The sequence below is a fragment of the Talpa europaea genome, assembly GCF_964194135.1.
Source record: "Talpa europaea genome assembly, chromosome: 5".
NCBI classification, from domain to species: Eukaryota; Metazoa; Chordata; class Mammalia; order Eulipotyphla; family Talpidae; genus Talpa; species Talpa europaea.
Window position 1 is genome coordinate 4,396,595 of NC_140071.1, and position 26,057 is coordinate 4,422,651.

Genomic DNA, 26,057 nt, shown 5'->3' on the forward strand with positions numbered 1-26,057 from the left:
TTCAGGGGCTCCCTGGTGGCACAGGGTTAAGACGCAGCACTATGAAGCCATCTGCAGCCTCTGTAGCATGAGTTCGATCTCCGGGCAGGGAGCTACCCACATGGCACAGCAGACCTCTCCTGTCTCGCCCACTGCCCCCCTCAGCAGTGTATTTCAGTCAATCTGCCTGGTCTGCTCCCCACTCTGTCTCTGGTGAATCCTCTCACCCCCTATCCCTCTGGCCTGTACCCCAGCTCTTGTATGCATAAATAAATAAATCTTAAAAAAATAATGTTCTTTCACACTAAGCGCCTGCTGTACTTTTGTGTGCATGGGACCTGACCCATTTCGGGGAAGATCTGAGTACCCCACAGGGCACATGCTAACATGTGTTGGAAGGATACTGAAAAAAAAAAAAACAAAAACCCAAAACACCAAGTGTTCTGATTTTCTTCACAGGACAGAAAGCAAGGTCTCCAGTGATCCAGGTTTGATGTTAGATTCTAGCCATTGCACCCCCTTCACCCCCACAGGGACAGAAAGACTGAGGAATGTGCTGGTAAGTTCACGTCTGTTCAAGTCACCATCCTGAGGTCCTTCATCCTCTGTGGCCAACCAGAGAAACGCTGAGTGTTAGTGTCTGTACACAAAGTGGGGGCCTACGTTGAGCCTGGCAGCCACCCCGGGGTGTCCTGTCCCCTGGTAAACATCTGGATTCCTATACATGGAAGCATGAAATGAGAATGAACCATTATCAAGTCCTAATGCTTTAAATGTAAATCCTAGTAACTAAGAGTAGCAATCGAGTTATGCACATAGCTAATTAAATGGTTTCAATAATAAAATCATAAAAGGAATGTTAACAAGGTGAAATGCAGCTTCTCATTCATCCCTTCCCGAGCAGGGTATGAAAAAGGTGATATTCAAGTAAAGCCCAGGAATATCACATTATCGTGAAGAACGAAGGTGATTTACATGGGTTACATTATTTTTAAATTAAATATGAGCTATTATTGCTGTTGAAATATTCACATCATGACCTTGCAACTCTCAACTTTCTCTAAATATATTAAATTGCATCTATTTTCTCTCTACATACAATTGCTCACAGTTGGTATGTATTTCATTCAACCCAGCTAAAAGTGTATCAAAATCAGTTAAGAATTTGCAAAGTACTGGCATCTGATACCAGGATTTTTTTTTTTTTTTACCAAATAGAGATTATTTTTTAAAAGTAAAAATGAGTTTCACTATACCCATTATGAATTTTTAAAATATTCCAACCACTTGAATAAAATATTCCAACCACTTGAATAAAATGGAAGATCATTTCACTGACACAAAACAATCCAATAGTAATAAAACATCAGAACTACTGGAATGGATTTTGCACAATTAATTCAAACTTGGTGATTAGAAATGAAATTTATTATTATTGTTACTTGTATCATTCATGAACAAAATGTTAATTTTCTTAGTTAAAACTATTGAGCAAAGAAAAACTTCCAACTCCAGTCACGATGAAAGGGCCTCCCAATAGCTACAAAGAAGGATGCCTCCAAGGGGCCCAGAGCACTTCTCACGACATAGTAGCTGATGTCCATGAGATTTCACGAGGACATCCCCTTGAGGCTCTTATTCATATTATTATGAGAATATTCCAATAGGTCTAAGATTTCTGTAATGCCAGTCCTTTACATTGTGTCAGTCGCCTTTAGCTCTGCACTCCTTCTTCTATGGAAAGATCTCTCTTTCCCAAAAAATAAATAAATAAATAAATAAAATAAAATAATCTGTCCCTCCTGCTTACCAAGATAAGGATTGCAATTTGCTTTCTTTAATTTTCCTCAGAATTTTAAATTTCAGATATTGGCATCTGGTGGGATGTACAACATTCTTGTAGTTTCAGCAGAATTTATATCACAGCAACACAAATGATCTGATTATCCAGGTTTCTGGACACCTATTGTTTTTCATTGTTTTAGGAAGAGTGTAATTAAGAAAAGTGAGAGAGAATGAGCTACATATTCTCTCTGAGAGTTGAAATTTATTACATTTAAGAGTAATCAAGGAACTTCAAAACACCTCTCACACTCTTCCTTAGCATTATATTTATAGACAATTTCATATAACATTCTGACAATAAATAAAACTCTGAAGGCCAATTTATTGTTGTTTTAGTCTTAGTGAAACATCTTCTCCCTGTTAATCAATTTGCTAAGTAACTAAAGAAACCCCAGATTGACCTTTGGGTTTCATAAACACATCTCAAGTTTGAGATTGCATATATGTTTAACCATCTAAGAAAGACTGGTGAAGAACAATACAGCAAACTTATATAATGAAGGTGAATCAGTTACCAGCTTCTGTGCAACAAACTATCTCAACCCTTATTAGCTTAAAACCATGACAATCATTTATCTTGGTCATTCCTATCCAAATATTAGTTTGAACAGAGTGAGTCTGCTCTGCATGTTTTCAGTGGGGCCATCTGAATGGGTGCCTTGAGGATGGCTCACTGGAAAGGCAGATGAGTCAAAGCTGATGTCCACTGAGGGTTCATGTCCTAGACTGAGTGACTTGACAAAGGTCTTAATACACCACTGCATGGCAACTGACTTCTAAGAATGAACATCCAAGAGAACTGAGAGGAGGGGTTGCAGCCTTTATGCCTAGACTTAGATGTCATGTTGTGTCACTTCTACCTCAAGCCACCTACAGAGAGGAGGGACTGCAGAGCCCCTCTATCAATTAACAGTGTCAACTTCAATCATAAGGATACTAGAGATGGGGACCAGCCTGGTGCCCAGCCTGGTCAATAACACATTCTGTCACAGTGAGTGTTAGGTTAAATATATTGTCAAAATTCATCTGTTCTAATTCCCAAGGCAGCAACGTCCATATAGGGTCAACATTTCTTAAAAAACAAAAAAGATCTTCTTGTATAAATAGGAAAATATACTCACATTTTATGTTTGGTGGAGCAGATTTCAAAAGTAGGTGCTTTAATACACCATCTTTACTTTTTCCCCTAAGGGAATGCTACAAAATAGACCCACAAGATTATTGGGACTTTGGTGATAGGATTACTTACACTGTTTTTGATGAGGTGTGACCCTATACCATTGAAAGATACACAATGTTGTAACCCAATGTTACTACAATAAAGCAATTTAATAAAATAAACCCTGAAATGAGCAGGGTATAACAGGGGATTTGCCATAACAGCACTTATTAGTCAATAAAAATCCTTATAGCATTTTTATATGAAGTTTCTATTTCCTATAATCCATAGATAAGACTGAAATTATTCTTACAGGCAGCTGTTTATAAGTAAATGTTCTATCCATCTGGAACCTTCTACTGAAATATGCTCAAGCTGTATCTTCTTGTAAAGAATAAAAAAAAAAAAAGATGTATAACACATACATCACACCACTATTAAACAAACATTTAAATAAATAGCAACTACAGAGAAACATAACTTGAAAATCTGCAATAATTAGAAGATTTTAATATGACAATATTAACTGTTTTATCATGTGCAAATATGTTGAAAAATCTCTTCAACACAAAGGAAATACAAGATAAGCAAATTACACTAAACAAATAGTTGGGTTCTTGGGGAGAATATTATTTAAAAGAACTGTTAAAAAGACTGAGGGAGATAGTCAACAAATGCAAATCTGTTTATATAAACAAATAAATTTGTTTATATGCACAACTGCATATATCTAAAAGATTGGGTATGTGTGTGGCTTACTTATGTGAAGTGGCTTACTTATGTACAAATGTGGAGTTACTTTCTTCTTTTACAAGAAAAGAAGGCACCTGCCTTGTCTCCAAAGTGCCATTTAGAACATTCTTCAATAAAGACTGCTTGAATCTGGCAGAAGGCTCCCCGTGGAGCCAGAGAGAGAAGGCTCCCTGTGCAGTCAGAGGTGAGCTGAAGGCCCCCACAAGCCTGGTCCCACCTGCAGAAATTCGGAGCCCAGAGGAGGATCCAGAGATTTGGAACCCAGAGTGCAATCCAGCTGCCCCACCTCCAGGGAAGTCTGTGGGACTTCAAGACACACATTTGTAACTAAACACAGAAGGAGGAGAGATTCTGTGACAGTGACCATTAACATACTCAAAGTACCATTGCCTCACTAGACTTCTGGCATAACAGTTTTTGACTCATTTGGATTGCCAGTTTCTGAAACTCCCGAAAGAACACACCAAAAAGATGCCAGCCAGTACCAGCGGCACAGTGTCCCAATGCATAAGGCAAATTAGAAGACAGGCAGCAGGGAAAAGAAAAACTACAAGCAAAGCAGCAACACCTCAGAAAAAAGACACACACACACACAAAAAAAAAAAAAAAAAACACCCACCAGCTTGCAACTACAGTGACTTGGAAGAACTTCTGAGCCTTCCAAAAAAGAATTTAAAATTGCCGTGATGAAAAAACTGATGGAAGTGATTATGGAAAACAACGCTCAGAAGAATGAAATTGAGTCCCTAAAGAGGGAAGTAAAAGAAATGCAGGAGATCAGAGAATTAATGGAGGCGCTAAAGAACTCTAGGAAAAGCAATGAAAGCAGAATAGATGAAATGGAAGAATGAATAAGTACTCTTGAAGACACAGAAATAAAAAGAACCAAAACAGAAAAGGAAAGAGAAGTACGAAGGAAAAGGACCAAAGAAAGACTTCGGGAACTATCTGACTCCATGAGGAAAGGAAATATAAGAGTTATAGGAATCTCAGAAGGAGAGGAGAGAGATGTAAGAACAGAGAAAATATTCAAGGAAATAATTGAAGGGAACTTCAAAAACGTGAAGAAGGAGATGAGAATTGATATACAAGAAGCAAGAAGAACACCAAACTTGCATGACGAAAGGAAAAATACAGCAAGACACATAATAGTAAAGCTCCCAAGAATCCAAGACAAGGAAAAAATAATGAAGCTGACAAGAGGGAAGAAACAGATAACAGTCAAAGGAAAACCTATCAGACTGACATCAGACTTCCCCAAAGAAGCACTACGGATAAGGAGAGAGTGGAGGGACATAGTCAACAGACTCCAAGAAAACAGATGTCAACCAAGAATACTCTATCCCGCAAAGCTCTCCTTCCTCTATGAAGAAAGAATAAGGACCTTCCCAGACAAAAGGGAACTCCAGAAATAAACCCACAGATTTATGGTCAACTAATCTTTGACAAAGAAGCGAAGAATATGCATTGGAGCAAAGAAAGTTTGTTCAATAAATGGTGCTGGGAAAAACGAGTCGCTACATGCAAAAGAATGAAGCTTGACTACTACCTAACACCATGCACAAAAACCAACTGAAAATGGATTAAAGAACTAGACATAAGACCTGAAACCTTAAAATACATGGAAGGAAATATAGGCGAAACACTACGTGATTTGCACATCAAAGACATCTTTACAGACACATCACCCAAAGCAGTGATAGTGAAGGCAAAGATAAACAGCTGGGACTACATCAAATTAAAGAGCTTCTGCACAGCAAAAGAGACAATAACAAAAACAAAGAGAAACCCCACCAACTGGGAGAACATTTTTGCACACAACACTAATGATAAAGGACTGATCACAAAAGTCTGCAAAGAGCTGATGAGACTCAACAATAACAAACAAAATAATCCAGTCAAAAAAATGGGCAGAAGAACTAAAAAGAAACTTCTCTGAAGAGGAAATGCAAATGGCCAACAGGCATATGAAAAAATGTTCAACATCACTTGTCATCAGGGAAATGCAAATCAAAACTACAATGAGATAACATCTCACACCAGTGAGAATGGCACATATTAAAAAAAACTAGCAACAACAAATGTTGGCGAGGATGTGGAGAAAAAGGAACTCTCCTGCACTGTTGGTGGGAGTGCAAACTGGTCCAACCACTATGGAGAGCTGTGTGGAGATTTCTGAACCTACTAAACATAGAGCTTCCATAGGATCCAGCAATTCCACTCCTAGGTATTTACCCAAAGGACACAGAAACATCAATTCCAAAGAGCACCTGCACCCCTATGTTTATAGCAGCACTGTTTACAATAGCTAAGCTTTGGAAACAACCCAAACGCCCAAAAATAGATGACTGGATCAAGAAGATGTGGTCCATATACACCATGGAATATTACTCAGCAATAAAAAAAGATAAACACATGCAATTTGTAGCAACAAGGATGGCGCTGGAAGGGATCATGCTCAGCAAAATAAGCCAGAAAGAAAAAGAAAAATACCAGATGGTCTCACTCATAGCAGGAATCTAGAAAACTTAAATAAGGGACCAAGAAAAAGAATAACTATAAGAAAGAAAATATCAAAATCAACAAACAACTATGAACCATAGACACTCTATGAGGGGAGGGGAGCGGAGAAAGGAGGGCTTGGGGTCAAAATAAGGGGGTAGTAATTGTATGGGGAATATAAAAATAAAATTTAAATAATAATAAAAAAAATGGAACCACAAAAAAAAAAAGAAAAGAAGGCACACAGTCCAGTTCATAGTGACAGACATTGGTCAGTATGGCTAAATAATGAAGAGTGTTCAAGTTAGAACCTTTCTTTTTTAAATGGAAACTCCCATTCAACCTGATTAAATGAGTTTTAATTTAGGTCATTCATAAAGGAAATTGCAATTTGGGGGTCTGGAATTCATCAACATAAATGGATTAATTCCAAAAACGATATGCAGGTAGCTCAGAGTGGAAAACACAGACCCCATACAGCCATGACAGCAGGGATAAAAGATCACAATCAACAGGACCCAGAGGTGAGGCCCTCATGGCCCGCAGCTGGCCAGGGAATTCAACACAACCGTGGAAGCACTTTCTTTTGAACTAAAATACACAGGAAAACACAGGAAGCTCACTCACGCAGTTCCCCTAAGTCCTGCACCGCTCTGGGAGCTGAAGAAAGGACAGTGAGGAGGAGGCGTGGCCACAACCCTAGTCTGGTAAGTAAACTGATGAATTTAGGTGTTTTTCAGAAATAAACACTCCTGTTGCGAGGACAACTGGCAGTCGTGGTCTGCTTCACAGCCGGCGCTAGCAGGTTTCGTTCATGTCAGATCAAGTGACCATGGAGTGGAGATGGTCTCATGATCAGGTTTCTGTACAGCCCCAAGCGCCCATCTCTTACCTCACTTGGGTCTCCGTGATGGCAGGGTATCCTGGTATCATCCTGCTCCTGCACTCGGAGAGCATGCCCGAGGAGAGCTGAGCTCCCCAAACAGACTTTCCACCCTAGATCTTCACTTTAAAAATGACTGACCTCTGCCTTTGGACAGGAGGTCCCCAGCAGGCAACGTCAGGTCTCTGGCAAGCACCTGCAGGGTAGGGTGTTATGGACTCAAGAGTCTGCGTCTGTTAACAGGTGGGCCAGGAGCAAGACTGGCTTGTGCCGCGCAGGGATTCTCCTCCAGCGTGGACGTGACGGGCTCAGGTGCTGGCCAACAGGGCTACCATCTTACTTCAAATGCTTCCAACCAACTCACAGGTTTAAATAACCTCAGCTGACACCTCAGAGTTCTACTTCTGAGAATGGAGGAGTTCGCAGAGGCAAAGCTTTCACAGAATTGTTTGGACGTACCTATAATTATGGAATCATCCTCCACTGACTTTTATGTAACTGAGTTTTGAATTCTGAATACAATTTCTTCAATGCAGCAGACCTTCCAGGATGTGAAAGGGCAAAATGCATCGGTAGACGAGGAAATATTGACGCGGTGAGTGGGTTACTGAGTACTGGCTATCTGAAGGCCAAAGATTACCTGTCAAGGTGATGTGGGTTTGTCTGATTCCTGCTGACACTGAGGGCTTCTTTCTCTGCTGCTTTCTCCTAGTCAGATGACAAGGGGTCCAATCCCTGGGAGCCACGCATGGAACGTGGCAGTCAGAAGGCATTATTTGTAGGAAAGGAGGTGCTGATCTTGTTGAACGCAGCTGGGCATCGAGCTGGCTCATATGGAGTCTGGGGCATGAACCTGTACATTCCCTTAATGACTGCTGCTGAGTGATAGCAATTTAAACATGATCGATGGGCTCCCTGCAGCATGTTTACCTGTGTCGCTGAGGAATGCTAGAGAACATGTCTGTCCCAGCCTCAGATCCTCAGCAACACGAACAAGTGGTATGTACCCCCAGCTCCCCCCACACCACCCCTTCACTACAGACAGGGTTAATTAGCAACAAGGGGAATAACTCCTTGAATTCTTTTTTGTTTGGTATCTCATTAATGATTCCTTCCAAAAAATATAATGCAGATCAAAAACGACGTCTAACTCCCTCCCTTTTTCTATTTAAGTAAGAGTTAGACAGGCCGGGACACCACTGAACTTGACCTCAACAAAACCTTGGTCAGAGAGAAATATTTCCTTGGGAAAAACACAAAAATTCTAAGCCCCATCATTACATTTAAATTATGGACCTGGTAGTATGATGGACAGAGCACTAGATTCAGAGTGAAACAATCTGATGTCTCGTTTCAATGCTACGGCATTTCCTCATAAAGCTTTAGGAAAGTCAACAATACTTCTTACAGTCTGAGTTTCTTTGGTTGTGAATAGAAAATACTGAATAAAATAATTACTAAAGAATATTCATTACTTAATTATATTTTTTAGACATTTATTTATTTATTTATTTGTTTATTTATTTGTTTGTTTATACAAGCACTGGGTACAGTCAGAAGCGCGGGAGGGTGAGAGAATTCACCAGAGCCAGAGCGGGGAGCAGAGCAGGCAGAAGGACCGAAGGACACTGCTGAGGGGAGCAGCGGGTGGCAGGAGAGGGCTGCGCGCCATGTGGGACCCTCCTCCGGTGGCCGGGGAGCAGCTGGGGATCGAACCGGCGCTGCAGAGGCTGTGGGCAGCTTCGCAACCCAGCACTCAACCGCTGCGCCACCGGGGAGGCCCCATTACTTAATTATATTTGATGAAATTGCACATATAGATTTTGTAGAAATAGGCAATTTGTATTTTATTAAAACATATACATGTTAAAGGAATTTACTAACTGTCCCTTTCAAAGCCATTTTTGTTATTTTTGAGAATACTGTGTAATATGGTCTCCTGCCTGGTTCTATGATGACTCTCATTTTATCTTGACTATTCCTACCACATTTGGTTTAGTTTCTCTGAATACTGAACATTTTTCTCATTTACTCCTTCTAGAATATTCTATGTGTTAATCTCCTACTCTGTGCCAACCCCATCCAGGGCACTGACTATCACAGCCAGTATCCTGCTTTGTATGCCAGGCCTGTCGCTACTATCAGTAATTAACTCTGACATATTTTCCCAGTGAGTTTGTAAAGGTCCTAAAACTCTTTCTCAAAACTCTGCTCCCGGCAGCCTTGTCAAAGCAGACCTAATGATTTATGAACAAGAAAGTAAGACATGGCATTTATTTTTCATTCAGAGAAAAGGGAACCCTTCTAATAGATCAACAAAGATGTGAAAACTTAAATAAAATAATGATACTTAGTAATTCACAGTGAACCTATATTATGTAGCCATTAGAAAAAGGTTCAAAATTATTTAATGATTTGAAAAAATACTTGTTATATCATCCTAAATTTACAAAGATAAAATACTTATAAAGGAAAACAAAAATTGAGTATAATTATACTTTCATATAAAAATCTTAGAGGGAAATCTCCCCCAATATTTCCCACAATATCCAGAGCAGTATTATTCTCAAGTAAAATCATGTTAATTCTATTCTGAGTTTTTCATTTTGCTGCCATATGCATGAATTTCTTCACAATGGAAAATCTATAAAAATTATGAAACTATCACCTTTAAAATATTCAGTCTGATTTCACATCAGCATTTGACAATGAATTCTAGCAATGCCTATGAAAGATGCAGTAGGAATACACGATAATGTCATGTTACAAAACCCCACGTATTAAAAGGTTATATTCTAATTTAGCAAATGAAAGCTCACTCCATTTTTATTTTCCCCATTACAGTCTCCAATCCCCTAAGAACCAACAACTAATTCCTTCAAAGGGGACAGAGCAGACAGCAGCCAAATGAATGAATTCATAGCACTGGAGTAATTAAAAAGAAAGCGCAATACATAGGTACCTTAAGAACAGTTACAAACTAAAATTGTAAGGAAAAATCAAGCTTTAATAAAAAAATGAAATAACTTACAGGCAAAGACAGAGTAGACATAAAGGCGCATAACAGAGGGTGGGGGAAGGGGCAGGTAACTGTCCACACATCCAGAAAGACACACCAGGACTCCACTCTTGCCACTGAGTCCCCGGATGTCACCCAAATAGCTCGTGACAACTTCTGCTCCTTGATCTCTAGCTTCAACCATCACTTTTGTGTTGCAAAAGATCCAGCAAGAAACATCCACGTCAAACCCAGTCAGTCTGGTGGCCCCCAAAAGCTCCCTTTCCTTCCTACCTTGAACTTCGGAACTCTCCATACACAATGTTTCTTTCCTGTTCTGCTGGGAGTCTAATCACCCAGTTTGGTAGATATGTCTACACCCGCCCCATCCTGCAAGTATGATCCTCACAAAGCTCTAATTCCTGCTGACTGCAGCTCAGCTCCTTCCTGGCTATGAACTCCCCAGCTTCTACGACCCACAGGCTCCTGGCTGTGAGCCTCCACATCCAATCTACACCTTGGAACAGACACCCACTGTACCTAAAATAGTCCATGTTCTGGCAATGACACTTAGGGGAAAATTATGCTTTTTCCCACCCTTTCAATCAACATCTGGCTTGAAACAAGAAATAAATTTTAAAGTCATCAACCAAGTAACTCTCATTTTAATTTTGGTACATGAGGAAAGAAAGTTCTGCATGAGGTACTAGGCAATGTATAATTCTCTATCCTCTAACTAAACGAATACCAAGCTCACTAGTTTTTGCAGATAATCTTACTCCATCTTTTTGACCTTTCCGAGAGGTGTTTTCATTTCTTCTTTTTTCCCACAGATATAATTTTGCCATTGCTTGCATAAAATGCTGTTTTAAAATATAGTTTGGAAGCTGATGAATACTTGTAGGTCATATCCCAAACCGTGTTGTCAGAAGCTATTGTTGCACTTTATAGCTGCACTAATGTTGAAAGATTTTGCAATGATATGTTCCCCTGGCAGCATACTAATTAAGGAAGCATTTTATAACATGCTCCTTCCAAGTAATAACCTTGTTATACAGAGCTAAGGTACTTTTACAATTACAAACATGGAAACTAAACAAAATAAAAACATGCTATTTTCACACGAGTCAATATAAAAAAAAAATCAAGATTTCTTTAGATTTTATGTAAGATGAATCTTAAAAGCTTTCTTACTGGCTTCATATAACATAACAGATGCAAAGGAGGCCTGTGCAGTAGTTTTATCCCAGGTGGGAGCTCAAAATGCCTTTACTTCTACTTTCCTACTCGAAGTATAATGACAAGATTGAAAAAATTATGAAAAGAGGGGAACTTCTGTTTTATTACACACAAATCATCAATATCCAAAATAATGATACTAAAATTTTCCTCTGCCATCAAGAACATGATTTACAATCCTTACAGTATTTAAGGAACAAGAGACATTAATGCAGCGGTTCAAGGCCCGGAGGCTGTTTACCTGAATCACTGGGAGTTTGATAAAGATAATGGAGTGTTTCTTAAAGTTTCATGTACAGTTTTTGAATATTCCCTAACTCATTACTTTTTGTGTGTTGTATTTTTATCTCCTCTACTAACTACTTGGAGAACCCCAAAGCTGTGACCACCCGAGGAAGCACAGCTGTACACAGAGGAGGCAGTTAGTAAACACCATCAAATAAATGCAATGAAATAATACCTTTGCATAGACTGTTATATACCTAGAGATTGTGTATTCAATCTATTCATTATTAAATGTCACTGACTGCTAGATTTATTACAAAAGCACATTTATCTGAGTCATAATAACTTCCAATGATCAATGAACTACATGAGCTCTAAAGGCTTTCAAAAAGCCCCCGTAAATTTCCCAGTCTATATCAGAAGACCCTTTGCATGCTGACTTGGCAGCAGGTGGTGATCAAATGAAACACAGGTCAACTGAAAGGGGAAAAAAATCTTATTTTGCAACAAGTACATTTTTCAGAAAGTCATGATTTTCTTAAAAGCAAAGCAATGCGCACATTGACTTAATACAAAATAAAAAGAAATAAAAAGACCTAGGATGAGTGATTGCACATTTATGTCTGTGGTATACAACAGCATTCGAACACATTTTTAAAACATGAGAACCCATAAATGAAGTGGAGGATGACTAATCTCAGGTGGATCACAGCCTACACGCTTGGCCCCCTTGTAGACAGGAGACTACCTGGGTCTCTCCTCTCCGTGAGGGGCGCTGTACTATCCACAGAGCACGCTCTCTCACCGCCAGCTTTTACAGAGCCAACCAGCTTCCTCTGTCTTCCTTGTTTCCATCTCCTGTCTCAGAGTCCTAGCCACGTCTTGACATTAACAATTGCTTTCCAATCCTTGACTTTAAGCACATGGCTCCCCAGCTATCACCCTCTACGGTCCCCACCAACTTTGCAGATTTATCTCCATGCCCTCAGCGTGGACTCCAAGAGCTGCCATAACCACCACTCTCTGGTGTCCCTCCCCACCACCCCCAGCCTGGCTCAGCCCAGCTCGCCACAGACCCCCTGCACGCTCCAACTCAGAACAGGCTGACAGTGTCTGTCAGTGACAGTGGAGGCGAAAGCCACTCACCCCCAGCCTGCTCCTCGGCCTGCCCACAGTTCTCTCTCCTCTCCAAGGTGTGCTCTTCGTTCGAAGAGTCATTCCATCCACTGGTGCACTGGGTCCTGCTCGCTCTCACCTACTCAGTGGATTTTCCCCCAAATGCCCTTAATGCTCTCAAGCATCACTCATTTCTTCCCTCTGGGTCACAGCCATCACCACAGGGACACCTCCCATTCTTACAAACTTAGAGACTGTTGTCACCCCTTCTTCCATCACCACATCCTCTTGGCTCCTCGTTGTAATTAGTGGTCACAGATTACCTTCCTCAGATCTGTACTCAAATGACCTAACAAGAAGTCATCACATACCCGACCTCCACCCTCCTCTGTCTTCGAGCTCAGGCCACTCACTTGCAGGCTTGCAGGAGAGGAAATGGAGCCCTACCAGAAAGAGACTTAACAACTTATGGAAATATGACAGATACGTCTGAAATACAGATCAGTACCCATAAAATACAGTATAAATCATTGCTGTAGCTGTGTTAGGTATAAAGTGTAGAAATCACCAGTTAAAAGGCAATCAAGATGGAAAATCAGATCAAAGAAAAAAGCCAATGAGCATCGTTTTGTTGACAATCCATGGTTTGTGCCCAAGCACATGAGGGGCTGTACTAGTCATGCCACACAGGCTCCGAGGGATGCAGTGCATGGCTTAGGGCTTTGCACAACTTAAATGTCATTATTCTATGGTTATAGACTAGAATTATTTGCTACAATGTTAACTACCTAAGAACCAGTACTCATAGTCTCATTAAAATCTTATTTCAATGGAGTCTGTAAGATGGAGTTTTCCTGATGTCTGCATTTCCTTTCTTATTCTCTATTATGCTTTGCCTATGTAAGGTGTGTAATGTGTTTGTTGAATGAATAAACAAACTATGTGACCTATTATATGGCCATCAGGTCAGAATCTATGACTCCTGTGACAAAAGAATGATTTCCCTTTGCAAACCGGATGTTCTAGGAGATAGAACTAGAGGAACAAGCAAGTGTCATGTCATTTTTCCTTGAAATTAACTGATGTTAATAAAATTTTCAGTCAAGAAAGCTCATTATCATGAGCACTTAAAGAGGCCCAGACAAATGATATTCAAGTAAACAGATTTATAAATATGTCATGCATATAAATATTAAAAATCACAGAAGGTATTAACTTTTAAAGTCACTTTTTTCTTAATCACAGCTAATTACAAAATACAGTTGACTTTGACTCCACAGATGGTCGTCTGTACCTAAGGGGGGAAATGAGGAAGGAGACCTGAGGGCAATTTAGGACAAAGCTCCCGGTGATGGAAGAGATTGGTTGTTTGCATCAGATCATACCAAAGAAGCCCATGGACTCTTGTTGCTTTTTTAATTCATCCGGTTATATTTAAACCATGTAAGCCACTACTCTGCCCTAAACTGAAATACTTCATATGAACTAGGTCTCCATGTATGTCTGAATCTGCTCTGAACTTTCAGTGACATCCTACAGAGAGACCAGCCTTTCTATTTTGGACCAGCTGGACACCGCTGTGATTAATATATTTGGTAAAGTCAGAATCTCTCTAACCGTGTTTTCCTTGCAAATCACATGTATCATGCTTCTATATAATCTTTAAAACATTTAATCCATTTGGCAAAAAAACAACAAATAGCCAAGAGATCCTAATTAGAAGGACTTAATTTTACATATTAATTTGGGAGAGAATAATATTGTTATCATATCAAATTTTCTATACAGGATTATGGCACATGATATTTATTCTGAATTTATGTCCCGTGATAAAATATTAAAGGTTTTCATCAAGCAGCTCTTGTAGTTTTCTTGCTATATTGATTCCTCTTATTTTACTTGTAGTGACTCTTGCCACATTCTAAATCAATGGTCTAGCAAGACTTCCAGACCACACCAAAACAAGACACCATGGCATAAATCAACTGTAACAAAACAGCATCTTGAATATGGGGAGAGGAAGAACCTTGGCTTCCCTTTTCCATTATCCATGAAAAAATTCAGAAACATCTCATAGGTGGGCTCTGGGAAGCAGACTACACAGACAGTACACACCTGGACCTAATTTCCCAACTACCATTTTCACCAGCGAGACTGCCCAGTGCAGTGTCCTTCGTAGGCCTTCTTAGCTGTGGCTCCCTCACCTGTGGTCCAACTTCAGGGACAGCATTACATCTCCCTCCTTTCAACAGACCTTTTCTCAGATCCTCTCCTGACAGCAAGACCAGTTAAGTGGCTTCCTATCTTACCTAAGTCTGCCCTCACTTATTGAAAATCAGTGACCTCCAAGAAACTGGAAGCCTTCTTTGTGATTAGAGTAACTGTACCATTTAAGCTATAGCTCTGCTGAGATGTTTCTGGAAACAGGAAGTACTCTGCTCCCTCCACCACTCTTGCTGAGTCAGCATCCACCAACCGTAACAAGAGACACAGTGCTTGTTCAATTTGAAAAGGCAATGCAGGTTTCTATTCTAACACACGTTAAGAAGAAGTGAAGTTAAAAAATATTGATCTTCCAGCTTTGCCACCTTTTATGTAAGAGAAATCTGAATTCTCTGAAACAATTTCTTTTAAATCAAAGAGTTCAGATTGTATTTACTTGTTCATTTTTATGGCAAAGAAATGACGGAGGAGTCATTCAGACTTTAAGTTTTACAGGTAACATACTCAACTGATCTGTCTCAGAAATACTAGGAGGACCAGCTTGCCCCAACAAAACATGATGCAATGCTGTCCCACATTCACTCTCCAGCCTCATGGATATATTTTGACAGCTTACTTGATGTTATATTATCGAAAGATCAATAATTGGGATACATGCATTGCATAGTATTAAATGTCAGCTTCATCATTTCATTCTGACAAAAATGCAGCTACAGGGGAGTTTGACTGTAAAGTTTCCCCCCCAATGGAATCATTTTTAAGGAAAGGTGCCTACAACATGACTCAAAACATGGGGTCAAGAGCAATGATAATCACATTCTAAATATTAATTTGGTAACACATACCAAATTCTGCTAGAAAATCCTGATGTTCTTCCTCCATAATCACACCATCACAGTTCATGAAGAAAAACAAATTTTCAAGCCTCCCCCCCAAGACCCAATCACAAAAGTGGAACGTTTCTACCTGTTCTTTGACCGAGGCCAGGATGGCGGAGGTGGTTTCTGTTTCTGAGCCATCTCCGTTGGAGGTGGTTAAGCCAGGGCTCAGGGAGCTGGTCTTGTCAGAGGCTGACGAAGGCTGGTCTGGGACAGGCATAGCTCCTGCAAGGCAAGAGGACAGGTTCGATGAGCGGGTGCTGAGGCCGGGAGCACATGCAACTGTCAGGCAACCTTAACTGGTGATTTTGGGGAAAAGGAAAAGTCTTCACTACAGAGAAGCACACGACCTAACTGTAGAAGGGGAGATGACAAGTAAACGCCATGTTTTCTGCCAGATCAACCCACCCTTGTTCCAGAAGACACTACGAACGCCGTTCTGTCTTGGGAAGTGAAGGCCAAAAAGACAAGAAGGAAATGGCACGTGAGATTATAAGAAAGACAAAGGAGACAGAAAAGCATGAGTCTCCAGAGAAGCTAGTCTAACCACCACTTTAGATCTGTTTTAGGTACATTCATGACTTGTGTAGTGGTACAGTTACGCCTCTAAAGAAAACCTATTATTTATTCCCCTTTATAAGGAAATCACACAGAGTAAATGATCAATCATTCATAAGTAATTAAGGAAATACTATAATTCACTTAATAAGAAGCTTAGCTGGTACTGTAAACGTAGTAAATAACTAGCCCACTCCACAAATATTTACCAAATTCCTACTCTGTGACCGACAATAGACAAAAGCTCCTTGAAGCCGACTTGGTTCATTTACCACAGTTTATTTTGTCCGAGTTCAATGAAAAAGAAAGGAGAAACTCAAACAACATCAGTCTAATTCATAATGGGCACACAGGTACAAGTTAAACCCAGGATTCTCAAATGTCATTTTGTTCCATTATACTTGTCTTTCATGCACAAATAATTAAGACCAAAGCTTTAGTTACATGTATTACCTAGTGATGGTTATCAGCAGAGGAAGTAATAATTAACTTAGGGCAAGTTTTAGCAAAGCACTTCAAAATCACCATTCAAATAAAGATCCTGGGAGAAAATAAAGGTTGTTTTTGCCTAAAGCTATTATGTTACATATTCTTTCAGGAAGAAGGGCAGCGTGAATGTTAAGTGGTACTTCCTATTATACTACAGATGAGCATACCGGGTTTTATACTAAGCAACACAATTTTCATAGCAGCCCCTACATATGGGATTAGCCACATTTAGTTATGAATTTAGGATACTCCAACCCAAGTGGGTTCCATTACAGAATTTTACTTAAAATGATGATAAAAAGGGAGTCCTCTAATTTTCTTGTCATACCTTCCAACTTAGTTTTGATCTGTTTTTAATTTTTTAAGTAAGTTCCTTATAATAACCGGTGGGAATTAGAACAGCACTGGAAAAACAAGCTGGTAAAAATACAAAATATATGGGAGGGTGTGAGGACATAAAACCAGTAAGCAGAATTTCAATAAAGAATAAAGATTGTATTAAGTATGATTTGGGAAAAGGCATCCACAATAAAAGAGTTCAAAGTATTTTAGGCGATGGACAGCAAAAGAATGAAAGAAAGAGATTTAAGTAACGACAGTGGGACTGGAGGAAAATAAGCAAGGAAAATTGTATATTCCACTTGCTTTCATAGGTGGTTTTCTTATTTGATCAAACTTCCAAACTATAAGAACGTAGATCAACAGATCAGCAAATGTTGCACTCCGGTGAAGCAGACTGAGAGGCATGACTTTCTATCCAGGAGAGGGTTTGTTAGGGGGAAAAGGATGTCCCAAAGCAAATTCCATATAGGCTTTGTGGACTCCACCCCCACCCCAGGTCAAAGCCAAAGACACTGGGAACTCCAAATCCCATCACCACCAAAGGGAAGGTGGCTGGGACCTGAGGGTGGGGTTCAGCAGCCAGGTGGATACAAAAGGCAGACACGTGGGCTTTGGGGGGCTCTCTCTCTCCATTTTGGGCTCTCGGCCAGCTTGCAGCGTCCGGTCAGCTCTGAGAGTGACTTTGGGTTTCCAGGTCGTCGGATCGGGTAGGACGCATTAAAGACTTTATTTCCCTATTTTCTCCCTGAGTTGTACCTTTTCCTTATTTTCTTTTTCTCTTGTAAATAAACCTTTTATTAACCCTTTTGTGTGTGTCTGTAGTAGAGTATTCATAAGTCTCTTTAAAGCGCGCGGGTGAGGACCCACAGCCAGGAACCCGTTTAATATCGGGGCTGCTCTATAACAGCTTGAAGGATGGGGGAGGTGGGCAGAGGCAGGAAATGAGAAGGAAAGAAAATGGCACTCCTGTGTCCCAAATCTGCCCTGGCCAGTGGGCGGTCCACCCCCAACCTTGCACGTCCACCTGTATCCACGTCAGTGGTGTCCAAGTGGGGCAATACTCAAGCGCAGCCTGTAGCTGAGACAGGAAGAGACTTAAATATTTTAAATTATTATTTTAACTTCTATGTATTCTATGAACACATTTTTGACAAAGAAATTATCCAAAATCCCGAAGTCACTAAATATTATAAGTCAGTCTATAACTTGGGTTTTCTGCCTTTTTACTCTATTTTAGTGTCCTCTGAATTGTCGGCCTATTGCCTAAAACCTGTAAGGTCTCCTAAATACTACCTTACACACCAATTTCTATGAACGGTAACTCTTAAAAGCATGAGTGGCCTGTCATAGTGAAATACGGGATTTACTAGGCAATGGATGAAGGTGCATCTTAGGCATTTGGCAGCCTTGACCCATCGACGATGACATTGAATCGAGTCTGTTTATTAGCCCCTTTCCTCTGAGAATAACTGGTGAGGAGTGGAATCTTCAAGGCTTGTCTGGTCACAGAGCTTCTGCTTGCCCAGATGACCTCTCAAAATTATCAAAAATAATCCGGAGAGACCTCCAGAGTCCCTACTCCCTAACATCAAATTGAATTCGGGCACTGGTCACTATTGCCTATGGATGCTGAAGACCCCACATTCGGTCTTCCTTGCGCAGAGCACAGAAGGGCAGGAATGTGTACAAGAAGCCAGAACCACGCCAAGGACTGCCAGACAGAAATACAAAAACCTTCCGACTCTGTGGTCTACAGCCAAGTACTTCAGTCTTGGTTACCGCTAATCCACTCAAAATGAGTAGTTAATCTCTCCTAAATCCAGGAAATCTGGAAAATGGAGAGGCAAAAAGAAAGATGCAGAGGCAGAACACCCACGATTAGCTCTGCCGTCCCAGATAAGTGTATTTCCTCGGACTGGCATTTCAGTCTAGGCTTTTCTGATAGAATTTATTTTTTGCTGATTTAACTTGTTCTGCATGATGAGTTTTACATAATGGATTACTAAAGTAAAGTTTTATTTATTTTTTAATTTCTTGCTCAGCAACACAGTACTATTTCTTCTATCAGTAAGAAGTTTCTGCAGTTTAATAATGGAATGCACACTTAGTATTTGGTAATTGTATGTGTCAGAACTCACCAAACTTGCTTTTGTTTGTAACTTGAACACCATTTTTACAAGTACGACATGTTCGGCAAATCCCCAGAAATGGTTTTGGTGGGATGAGGACCCTGTGCATGTGTAAGGCTGTTGAAAATCAAAATCAAGTTATTCTGCTGCCTGGCTGGCCCACAGAGCTGCCCACCAGGTGTCACAGGACTGCCCTCCCCACAGTGCACCAATACTGGCCCTTAGGATCCTCTCCTGCTTTTGCCAACTTAACATAGACAAATTCTTCCCAACTGATTTCGCTTTTTATCAAAGTACAAGTTCCACAGACGTTTTCCCAGACATTTCTGCATCCCACATAAACACCTCTTCACACTCTGTATTTATTGTGTAAGAAGTTCTTCTATATATAGTGGAATGAGAATCTACAACTACCACCCTGCATTTTCAACAAACCCATCTTGTACATGAATGAGCAGTGTCCCATGTGAGACGGGCTCACACTCCTGCAGAATTTGGCCTAACATGGTCCGTGTCTGGAGAACACAAGCAGCAGATGATCCGGCTCCCTGGATGGTCCAGCTGCCCGCACAGACCAGAGCATCTGACCCCCTCACCTGCTCACACACTGAAGCCCTAACTCCTAATGTGGCTGCATTTAGAGATAAGGCCTCAGGGAGGTAACTGCAATTCATGAGACCTTAATGGTGGTGCCCAAGTCCCTTAGGTCTAGAAGACAGGGGAGCGGAAATCTCTGCTGTGTTAGACTCGAGAGAAGTGGCCATTGTCTACACACCAGAAAGAGACTGGACAACAGAAACTGACTCAGCCCCCCCTCGTGCCTTCATAACAGAGTTCTAGCCTCCAGACTGTGAGGAAATGAATTTTAGTTCCTTAATTGGTCATTCAGTCTGTGGTGCTATGTTATTGGCCGCCCAAGCAGACCATGAAAAGCCAGGTTGGTTCACTCTAATGTCTTTCCCTTAATTTCCACAGGGGGTGGGCATGACGGGCTTAAACACGAAAGGTGGCAAGGTGGTACTATTTACACCCTTCACCCTCAAGCTACAGGTATCAGGAAGTGGTAGGTGCTGTTTCCAATCAGCGCACCTCCATCAACTAAAGCCTACAAAGGGTGTGGCCCATGGTGGAAGACACCTGAAGAACACAACAGTCTTAGAAATAGCCACAGCTTGGCAACTGCCGTAGAGGATGCAGTAAAAACTCATAGAAAGTTGGCTGTGATGGTGGTAATAAGAAGATTTGGGAGCTCCCATCTACAGCACCTCCTTTTCAATTTTAATTCTTCTATCCATGTTTTATAAGACTTTTTGAGTTCAAATTGAATATTCTAAGCTTTTAGTTCACAAACATGAGTCACTACACATTTACATTATACTTGGCAACATTAAAATCTTCTCTGCCTGACTATCTTGGTTTCAGTTCAAGGATTCCATCACACGGAAAGTAAAAGTCTTCTATTTTGTAATTAAATGTCTTCCTTCTTTATCCACTTCTGTCTTTGATGACTTTGGCATCAAGACGTGGCTGTTTCAACAAAGTAGCTGATGACTCTAGTGTCACAGTCATCCGGGTCAGTCACCACTGACATTCTTGTGCCACTTGTCTTACTTCCCTCCTCCCTGACTCAGCAATGCATTCCTTTGGACGTCCTGTGGGAGCTGCTCCTCTTTGAAGCCCCCTCTCTGCAGCCCAGGAGCTTCAATCCTTGCAAAGACCCTCTCATTCTGCAAGCGCAGCACCCTCACACTCTGTTGCCCCCAAATCCTGATTCTTTCTCCTCCCACATTTGCAGGTTCCATCTGCTTCAAATTCTGGAATCTATAAATGCCTGATATGCTGTGGGACTCAATGAGGCCCAATAGCTAGACTTGCCCAATAGGGTAGTCCCTGTTCAGATTTTAGTAACATTAAAAAGTCAGTTTTCTAATTGCACTACTGACATTGTAAATGACCCACAGCTACAGGTGGCCACTGGCTACTGCACTGGACAGTAAAAATACAAGTGATTATCATCACAGAAAATTCTACTGATAATCTCGATCTATACCCAACAGTCAACTCTTTCATGAGAGGTTGTGAAAAAATGTCAGATTATAAATATAATTTGAAGGGAGAACAGTCTGGGTTGCTGGGAGAATGCATGTGGGATGTGAAACCATCAGAGAGGAGCCCATGTGATTCCAGCGTCTTGACTGAGTGGCCATCGGCCAAGATATCAAAACAATATGTGAAAAAGATTTGGGGCTGAAGTCCTCCTGGCCTACAAAGCTACAAGCCAACACGTACCTAACCTGGAATGGTCTTCCACTGCAAATATCTGGGAAGCTGACAGCAACTCTACCCAGAAACCACACTCTGGAGTGAGTGAGGGAAGGTAAAGATGAGTGATTTCTCAACACTGCTTGTCACATCTTTATTCCCCCTTCGCATTTTCTTCAGGCATGTCTCCTCCAATCATGTACTTTACAACTGCTAGAAACTTCTACAACTCTTCTCTTGCTGTACTTTTAGCCAATGATTTTAATCCAAGACTCCCTGTTATTAGCCTCCTTGTCTCCTGTCCACCACAAGAACCATGAGCAAGCCCCTTGCTGCCATCCCAGGCCTTCTTATCCCCTCATGCGTCCCACCCTCTTCAAGACCATGCCCCTTGTGTCTCTGATCCTATCTTCTAAATACAAGAACATCAGCACAATGAACTTTCAGCTCCATGCTCAAAATGGGCATCACTGTCATGATGTGCCATCACCATCTGTCCAAGGGAATAATGGCACTGGCCACTAGAATACTCCAAATATTGTCATGATAACTATGCCACTTAATGCTTTTAATTGAATGTAATTTAACGTATTAGGTTTTCACAAACTTACACCCCAACATTAAGACTACCATTATGTAAAAGACAACCATTATGTAAAATTGAAGAAAAAAATAAACATGATGAGTGTCCAGGTGCAGAGAATGTGCCGGTGAGTATATGTGGGTGGCAGTGACGGCATCAGCCACCTTATACGCATGTTGTCACTGACACCTGCAAAATCACAATGCTGCATGTGAGGCCAGCATCCTCTACCAAGAGGCAGAGCATCATTCCACCAGCTCTCTGCATGCACACAAGTACAACCATCCTCGCCTCTTCTTTTTTAAAAGAAATTTGAAAATACAGCTTGTCTTGATAACATAAGTGATGCAATAATTAAAAGTTGTCCAAACGCAATACAATTAGGGCAGAAACTCAATCTGTCTCAGTTTCTGTTTGATTTCCTGCCCCTAGTTTAGTCATTAATGTATAGCAGCCAGTTAATAAATATTTGCTGAGTTAATGTATGAACTATTAGTGTCAAATCAATAACGCTTGCTTCCTAGAGCGTGGAATGTGAGTTAGAAGGGCCTGGCGTCGGGAGCATTTCTCTGAACGGTATTTAAAAGGATCTTTTTACTTTGATGCAAAAAAAAAAAAAAAAAAAAGCCTTCATTTACAAAATCCCTGGGCAAGTATAAAGCTTTCCCACCGACCGCCTGAACACGTGTACCCTGGGGTGTTGGCTTCTCAGGTAAAATCGTCCACCAGCAGGTTCAGGATTGCTGGGACTTGACACTTGCAACTTGCAAAGAGAACCTGGGAGCATTTGGGGAGCACATCATGGAAGGATGGCTGGAAGCACTGAGTCAAATTCAGAACAGGCAAAGAAAAGGGAGTCGGCAGGCAAAGCCAGGAGACAGGGGAATGTCCAATTCTACCAGATAAGCTGGGGTGAGATACTTTTCATGGGGTGTGGGACACGGTCATTGCTGCTGCGGAAGGCGTGGGGCTGGGTTGGGTTCTGGGTGCAGGGCCCCTTGTCTGCACACTCTACCTGTGTGTTTGGAGAAAAGGGAACCAGAGGAGGCTGAAAATCCATTTCATGTCATTGCTTGAGCTCTTAATCACTGAGGACAGATCGTTCGAGAGGTCACCTAAGCAGCCACATTCTTGCAGAATGAGGTCAGTGAGGGTGGAGGGGGCCTCTCCAGGCCCTGTTCTCCCATGTCTCACTCTCCTGAGTCCTAAAACATGATCTTGGGCACGCACATCGGTCATAACAAACATGATGTCAACAACTTCTCTACCTTAAAAAAGTACTACCTAAGAGGTGGAAGTTGTGACAGCAGATCCGAGGACAAGCAGCTGCCTCTCCTGAGTTCCTCCAGAGCCAAGTCTGTGACCTGAGACACCGGAGTCCACACCGGCCATGGAGCGAGGGGTGCACACTCACGCCACCCAGAGGTGGGTGGGCTGACGCAGGGATGGTGCACAAAGACTTCTCAAATGCAACCAGGGTCCTCACTGAACTCAATGACAGATAAACAGCTATGAAAGAGGACAGGGTGACGGGTTGACACTGAATAGGGTTACAGGCCCAGAGGCAAGAGTCAGACTCAATCTTTCTTATTATAAGTGAGATGGAAGGAGCAGGGAAGGTGGGCAACTGGGATTCAGGGAGCACTGGATGGCCTGGAAACCCCAAGCGGAGGGCAACAGGCAGTAGCTGCTATGATGCAGGGTGACCCCTGAAGAGGAGGGTAAGAGGTAGGTGATGACCTTCAATCTGTTGATGATTGCAAACTTCAACTCGCTACTGTGAGACAATGCAGTGACCTGAAACATTATATTCTTAACAAGTGACCTGAAACATTTCTACAGGTACCTGTAGAAGCAATCAGTGGGCCAGTAAATCACAGTTGAAAGTCCCTGCTTACAAGTGAGTCCCCAAGGGTTCTGTGCCTCCCCCCTCACTGAGCACTGAACAGATCAGTCTTGAACAAAGTCACACACAGCTGAGACCAGACATGTGGATAAGGACTGATGATTACCTCCAGCTGGGCCCACAGAGCTCTACGTGCCTCTAGCTCACAAATGGCTCCCAGAGAGGCCCGCAACTGTACCCCATTCAGCATCACCCCTCCTGACTTATCAGCACCACCGCTCCTCTCTTGCCTGAACACTCATGAATGCTTCCCCTTCCTCTCTCCTTGCTTCCTCTCCTCCCTCTCCCCCAAACAGCTTCTGATTTCTTAGTGGGAGAGTCAAATTCCTGACCATGATTCCAGCCATGATGTGCTTCTTCCTAAATCCATCCAAGTGGCTCTCAACACCTTGAACACAGGTTTCCAAACCTTTCCTTGAGCTGGGGAATGTTTATATTGGGCCCCAGTGACACACAACCACACATCTGAAACACACACAACTGAAACAAAATATCACGAGATGTGAAGTCTTGTGCATAGGATGCATTCACTCTGTTCTATTCAATGAAACTTAAAAAATTGCCATTGTTTGCCCACAAATTGATGGCTCCAGTGCAGTCTGGAAGACATCCTCTGGTGCAGAGGATGTGTGTTACTGGTCCAAGCTGCCTTTTCCCTTCTCCAGACTCCTCTTACACTATAATCACACCAAGCTTTTTGTCATTCCAAATATAACTTATTGATTAAAATTTTGCATACACATATTTCTCTTTCTTCATGCTTAACTCATCTCCGAGACTTTGTTTAGCTGTCAAACTCTTTTCCTCTTCTATCACCCAACACGCATTTCTTCTTCTCTGCAGCCTTTGAAGGACTCGACAATATAAATCCCTTCCTCCTCATTGTTACTCTTGCAACTAGGATCCTCCTCCAGCACTGCATTTATCACCATGAGCGGTAATGATCTTACCCCTTATGAGATTTTTTAAATCTCCTAATGGTTTGGAAACTTGGAATGCTTCTTAACCTCACTGTTGGTTGGTCTCCTTTTCCATTAAGCCAGTTGGAATGGATCCTGTGTCAGTTGCAAGTGAAAGTGTTATTAAATCAATTATATGCTACCCAACATTTTAGATTGATGAAAGCATCATATATTTTCCATTACATGTCCCCTGATTCAGTCACAAATCCTTGGAACACTGGACTGTCTATCCTTGGACCCAGTGCCTAGGACAGCACGTGGGAAAGAGTTGCCAACATGAAATGCTTATTAAATAAGAACATGTATAATTCATCATCAGCCCTATTTAAACTTGCCAAGGAATTTTATACTTACAACAATTGGTGCATAAATGTCCTATAAATCTTCTCAGGTTTATAAAATAAAAATAATCCAATTAATGTGTTTGAGTAATGCGTAATATGAAAGAAGTGAAACCATGCACACACACACACTTCACACCTGGGTCCACATTGACAGTGGAAATACCTCTGCATGAAATTAATGATTATGATAAAATATATACAATTATACAATCCCAGGTTCGTCTATACTATAAAGCAGATAGTGACCTACTTCTGGGATCGAAAACCTTTCTAGCTCCTTCAGATACCAGAGATACGTTTCAATAGTTGATTTCATGAATTAACAAAGACACAGGGATATTTCTCCTCGTGCCAGAGAAACACAATCTGAGATTCTGCAATTACAGAGCCATCAGAATAGGGTGAGTAGAGTAGAAATTGAAATAGAAACTGAAAACCTGTGTCTCTCTGAGTGAGTAGGGAAGTTCTGATACATTTATAATAGAGATTCAGTGAGGCTGACAATTCTTTTGGCCTCTTAATGGAGCTCCCCATACAGTGCTCCTCACTGCCTGGACCCACTGCCCTGCTGAAGGCCCCAGGCACTGGTCCCCATGACGGATCTTGAGATTTTCCATCCATTTCCTACTGTGCAGATCACTGAGCAACAATGTCAAAACTTAGGAAAACCTGTTTTCTCAAC

General features: G+C 41.3%; 1 protein-coding gene across 2 annotated transcripts in view; it reads right to left on the reverse strand.

Annotated features, from left to right (window-relative positions):
* The window catches only part of CTNND2 (catenin delta 2), a gene marked incomplete at both ends in the record, with an annotated part of 698,753 nt that overhangs the window by 548,905 nt on the left and 123,791 nt on the right, over positions 1-26,057 (reverse strand). For both annotated transcript variants that reach the window (XM_084233856.1, XM_084233855.1), the window contains one exon: positions 15,889-16,025. In XM_084233856.1, the coding sequence (XP_084089982.1) occupies positions 15,889-16,025 (137 nt within the window). The remainder of the gene's footprint in view (positions 1-15,888; positions 16,026-26,057) is intronic.